We start from the raw sequence: 6290 nt of genomic DNA on the forward strand, positions 1-6290 counted from the left end.
CGTAATATATATGGAGAGATGCAGATTAATAACTTTTGCTCTTTTGTCTTCCACAATGCAGAGACTGCTTATTGGTTGCTAAAGAGGTACAGGAATCTAGGAAAAAAGAGAGACGCAGAAGGATTGACAAGCCTTCAGTTGTTAGCCCAAATGCCAACTGCCCTTGAGCCACGGTTTCAAGAAAGCCAATGGAAGATGCTCATTTATCATTGTACGTATCCTTACTCGACTGCTATGTACAAGAGTATGATTGTGCGCGCCTTTTCTTTGTAAAGCATTAATCTTATAGTTAATTATTGTTATATATGCAGGCCTTCCTGATGGAGGTGATGTGGTCACACCAAATCAGAAGGATGATGTGGAGAGCAGCACGGATAGCCACCATCCCCGTCAATCCATCTTTCGGAACAAGTTTGCAGGTCATCTAATTAATTGATCGAATAATTAAACGGCTACCTAGCTAAATCGTTTACTTCAGTTGGATTTTTTCAATGTTCCTAACGAAGTTGCTTGCATAAAATGGTTGGCAGTTGTTGTGAAGGCTTACTATTCATTAAAGAAATCTCTTGCTAAAGGTTTGTTTACTTTCTGCCTTTGCCTCAGCGTATTTTTATCCAGGCGAACTCTTGTTACTGGGACTCTACAAAAGTCATTACGCACTTGTTTCTTATGATTTTACGATAGAAAAAGAAGAGTGCATGATGACTTCGTTGGAGTGCCAATAACAACTGTCTAATTATGACACACTAATGTATACATATGCTTGATCATGTGATAAATAGAAGAAGGAGGCCTGCAGGGCGGCATAATATATAGGATATGGAAGGACAAGAAAAATAAAAAATCACTAAAGAAACTCATCGAATTGCTCGTTGAGGATGACCATTCTTGGTTCATTACTAACAAGGACGCAAAGCCCAAGGCTGTTTCTGTGGGGCCAGTGAATAAAGATGGTGATTCCGGTGGCGAAATAGGAAAGGAAGCAACCAAATCGGGTAAGGGGGCGAAGATTGAAGTTTACAACTCTACCCCATTGCTTATAGCAACTATCAAAGGAATTATGCCCATTGTGGAAGAGATACTTAAGCAGCATCCTCAGGCAGTCGAGCACCTTAACAACGACGAACAGAACATTTTGCATCTGGCCATTCTGAACCGTCAGACAGAGATCCTTAATCTTATTCAAAACAAACCAACTTTGAAGTCGAAGCTGAATGAGAGGATAGACCGCAATGGAAACACCATTTTGCACCATGCTGCAGATAGGAGTTACTATTCTATATCGTTGTCTCAGAAATTAATAGGCCCTGCCATGCAATTGCAAGCTGAGCTGCGCTGGTTCCTGGTAATGTTCTCTTGCTAATGTTGTTGCACAAATATTTATATTACCGATTAAGTCCATCAATCTTATCAAATACTTATATTGTCAGGCAAATACTTATGTTACTAATTAAGTCTGTTCACTTTGGTAAAAGACTCATGTTGTTAGACAAATACTTCTATTACAAAATCTATGTATACGTGGCCATGATTAATGCGTACGTACGTGTTTGTGTCAGCGTGTAAGAGAGATAGTACCGCCTCATTACACCATTCACCACAACAAGAAGGATCAGACAGCGGAGGAGATGTTCAACTATTGGCATGACCAACTTCTGGAGGACGCACAAAAATGGGTAAAAGAAACGGCTCAGGCATGCTCAACCGTGGCGGTGCTAGTGGCCACTGTAGTCTTTGCAGCTGCCTACGCCATTCCCGGGGGTACTAATGACCAAAGTGGCCTTCCTGTTTTTCGGGACGATCCTCTCTTTTTGCTCTTCACCTGCATGGACGTTGTGGCCATCGCCTGCTCATTATCTTCTGTGGCATTCTTTCTCTCGGTCCTCTCCTCCCCTCTCGAGTACCCATATTTCGTTGACAGCATTCCAAACAAGATCTTGACAGGATTCGTCTTGCTTTTCTTCTCCATGGCAACCACCATGCTGGCCTTTGCTGCCACCATTTTGCTCTTGATTCGTGTAGAGAAGAAATGGACCAAGTCTCTACTTTACCCTATTGCTTTCTTCCCGGTCCCTCTATTCGGCCTGCTGCAGTTTCCTATGTATCAAACTTTCAAAGTCACGTTTCAGAAAATTCATGCCTGGTTTTTCAAACCCTTACTTCGCTTTACTGGCATTCCCAAGAGAAGATCAATATGGGGCACTGAGTAAGGCATATAGAATCACATAAACTTTTCATCGTAGCACACTATGTGGTGCAGATTCACAGGCTTGCAACACAAGTATTTATTTGTTGTTATCATTTCAATATTTTGGATTTTTCATATTCTCTCCTATTTTCACATTTTTATTGGGTCTTCATTTACAAGTATGGGCAATAAGGGCTAGTCCAAAATTGTATGCTAAAGATTATGTCTCTTGCATGGTTTTATTGATTTGTAATCATTATTTGTATTTATATGTCATCTTTGATCAAGTGATGGATTATTTTGGTGGATAATAATATCACTTGCAGTAAAATTGATAAATAAAAAATAAATCATATTTAAGCGTAATCAAGTGGTTAGACTGATCTGCTTCCCTTCTACACCAACACTCACATATCCATGATAATTAAGTGATTATACTTGGCCATAGGGCTACCTCATAGGCAGTGGCGGAGGTCAATGCTTTTGTCAATTTGGTCTACCCATCCACCTAGCATGGCGACTTCATAATGTTTTTCTCAGTTGAAAAGGAGAAAAATATATGAAATAATGCATTTTTTGTTCACCCCTCATTGGTTACCATTAAAATTTTTGATTTAATTAATTTAAGAAACAAATCTTAAGTTTAAACGAATTTAACAACAACTAATGAGGGCAAAAGATTTGAACTCAAAGAAAGGTGATTGAAAAGAGAAAGAAGGTGATGCATGGCCTGGGATATGGCGGCATATCCCATGTCAGAAGTCACCTTCCTTCTCTTTTTAATCACCTCTCCCTGATCTCCCTCACATTATCCTATATTAATTAAGCAGCTACCTCGGCCAACTATTACAGGAATTGTGCCCATTGTGGAGGAGATACTTGAGCAGCATCCTCAGGCAGTCGAGCACGTTATCTATATATAACGAACGCAACGTTTTTCATTTGGCAATTAAGCACCATCAGAAACCAATTCTTAAGCTTATCAAAAGCAAACCAACTGTATTTGAATGCTGAATGAGAGGATCAACTGCGATGGAAACACTATATTGCACCATGCTGCAGATATGAGTTTCCACTCTATAACATTGTCTTAGAATTTAATGGGTCCTGCCATGCAGTTGCAGGCAGAGCTGCGCTGGTTTATGGTAATGTTCCATTGCTAGATTTACGTTGTCAGACAAATACTTATGCTACTACTAAGTTTCTCGACTTGATAAAAGACCTATGTTGTCAGACGACTGCTTATGTAACTAATTAAGCCTGTTGACATGATAAAAGACTTACGTTGTCAAACAGATATTTATGTTACCGAGTATGAGATCGACTTGGTAAATATGTACTTTGATTTTATCAGCGTGTGGTAGAGATCCTACCACCTCATTACGGCATGTACCACAACAAGAAGGATCAGACAGCGGAGGAGCTGTTCTACCATCATGAGCATAACGAGCTTTTGAACTCGGTGCAAGAATGGATAAAAGAAACGGCGGAGTCGTGCTCAACCGTGGCGGTGCTAGTGGCCACTATGGACTTTGCAACCGCCCACGCTATCCTGGGGGTAATCACCAAAGTGTCCGTCCTGTTTTCCATTACAATCCTCTATTTTTGCTCTTCACATGCATGGACGTTGTGGCCATCTCCTGCTCGTTGTCTTCTGTGGCTTTCTTTCTCTCTGCCCTCTCCTCTCCACCCGAGTACCCGCTTTTCAGCAGCAGCCTTCCTTGCGAGGTCATGAGTGGATTCGTCTTGCTCTTCTTGTCCATGGCAACCACCATGCTCGCCTTTGCCGCCACCATTTTGCTCTTGATTCGCGTCGAGATGAAATGGACAAAGTCTCTACTTTACCCTATTGCCTTTTTTTCCCAGTCCCTCTATTCGGCCTGCTTCAATTTCATATGTATCAGTCTTCCAAAGTCATGTTTCAGGCAATTGATGCCTGGTTTTTCAAAGCCTTACTCCGCTTTCTTGGCCTTCCCAAGAGGAGATCAATAAAGGGCAAGAATCACATAAACTTTCGTCGCGGCAGAATATGTGGTGCAGATTCAAAATTTTGCAACATAAGTTATTGTTAGATTTGTAGTTATCATTTGAATATTTCATATGGGTTCGTCTTCTTTTCTCCCCAATATAATGTCACAATTTTGTTTTTGTCTTAAATTTAAACTATGGGCAAATTAGAAAGAGCGGTGTGTTTCCCTCTATGCACTCAAGTTCAAAGCCGCTTTTCCATAGTTGGATTGGATTGGATTGGATAATTAGAATATGCTCCTCAGTTAATGGAATTTACATAAGAAAAAATCAGAGCAAACTTCATGAAACACCTCGAGTATGAGCCCACGATACTCATCTGAATTCATCGAAACATAATAATTCAAGAGGCTACGAAGATCTTTAGGCTCTTGTATTCGGTTTGCCACTATCATCGCCGCCATGGACTCCCTGAAATCCTCCCTCGGATCATAAGAACACATCTCCATCGCAACCATTACAGCAAATTTAGTCCCTCCTCCTGCTTGAAGTTGATCATGATCATCACCAGCTCGCTGCTTTCTTCTCCGATGATCAACATGCCTCGAGCCCTCCTGCCCTTCCCTGATCATCTGGTCGAGTCTCTCTTGAACCATGGCATGCGATAGGCTTGATATTGAAGGGTACCTATCGGAACTAGAGCTGGCTACTTCCTCCGAGCTAGACGAAGACACACTAAGCCGGCAGGTGCTGCAGCACAATGCCTTGCATATTCTCCGTTGCTTCTTGGAGGAGGCTTTCGTTTTAGACATGGTTTGAATTGGAGCTTTGAAGGAAGTTTTGTGCCAAATTAATCATTTATGCACCCTTGGCATTTGTGGGGTTTGTTAATCATGATTGTGTCTTGTGTTTTACAACATTTTAATAGATGAGTTGGTGAATGCAAGAAGGCAAATGGGGAACATTCTTTTAGTTAATCGAGCCAGTAATCATGATGCTTAATAGTTTATTTTGTAGGGTCTAATTACTGTTAGTTGGCACATCCTTTTGAGGAGTTTGGTTAACATGAAAAGTAGTGGTTCTATTCCATGAGAGCTTGTTTGGAAGGCTCCGTATGGGATTGCTTTTGTAGGAAGTACTTATCTTCGTAAGCGCTTGATTAGAAGAGCTCTTACTAGAAACACCTTGAAATTTTTATTATAAATATAAAGTAATTTTTTTGGAAAGTCACTTTGAAGTGTTTCTTGTTGAAGAAAAAGAAACGCATAACGTGTTCTTCTCTAGAAAGTGCTTTATGATTCCTAAGCACTTTTGACATTTTTAGTCAAATGTAGTCGTAAGTTCTTGATTGTCAAGAAGACTTTAAAAGCATTTGGAAGAGCTGTTTTAAGTAAAATTTTGCTTCTAATAAAAGCACTTATGAGATGAGAATAATTTTTTGTAGTTAAACATTTCCCCAACATTGCCGAAAACCTATTTGATTAAAGTGCTTATATGGTTTAGGTACAAAAAGTGCTTTTGCTAGAGTCCTTTTTTTTTTTCTAAGTTTTAGATTATAAAAGGAAGTGGAGAGATTCCATTCATCTAAATTAATGACTTGTTTAGTTCTTCATGTTGCCCCATCCAATCATGCAGAAGAAATTATATTAAATGATGCAGCAGACAGTCTTTAAATGCCAAGTTCATGTGTATTGGGAGTACAAGGTTTAATTAAAGTTGTCCCTTAGAAATTGTCAAGTTATTGTTGGAGATTGTAAGAGTCTCATAGAAAGTAGGAGTCTTTTAATATTGTAAGCCTTTATAATTCTTATGCTAAAAAAGGATTGTCAGTCAGACTTTGAATGTAATTGAAAACTTCTAGCAAACACTTTGCTCGTTCTATTTTCTGGTTGAGTGAGCCCCACAGTTTCTTGCCTGGTTGAGTGATTCCCAGAGCTACGATCGTATTTGTTCTCCACTCTTTCTGTTGGCTTCCCTGCCTTAAGTGGTGTCAAAGCCACGTTTTGCTTCTCCACCAATATGGTGAGAGGGCGTGCAAATCGTGGTAGGCGAACTGCTCTCATGGAAAATATTTATCAACTAGACGAATTTGAAGAACTGAGGCGATCGCATGAAAACTTGCAGCGAATGATGG

The 6290-nt window shown here is 40.0% G+C and overlaps 1 protein-coding gene across 1 annotated transcript; it reads right to left on the minus strand.

The window, feature by feature from the left end:
* Window positions 1–4461: 4461 nt before the first annotated feature.
* Window positions 4462–4968, minus strand: LOC137727049 (probable transcription repressor OFP9). The gene has a single exon (XM_068465992.1). It carries the CDS (start codon window positions 4966–4968, stop codon window positions 4462–4464), a length of 507 nt encoding a protein of 168 aa, XP_068322093.1.
* Window positions 4969–6290: the final 1322 nt, after the last annotated feature.

Source organism: Pyrus communis, chromosome 2, assembly GCF_963583255.1.
Source record: "Pyrus communis chromosome 2, drPyrComm1.1, whole genome shotgun sequence".
NCBI classification, from domain to species: domain Eukaryota; kingdom Viridiplantae; phylum Streptophyta; class Magnoliopsida; order Rosales; family Rosaceae; genus Pyrus; species Pyrus communis.

Coding starts and splice junctions, on each gene's coding strand:
- LOC137727049 (XM_068465992.1), bottom strand. CDS start 4,968: ATGTCTAAAACGAAAGCCTCCTCCAAGAAGCAACGGAGAATATGCAAG.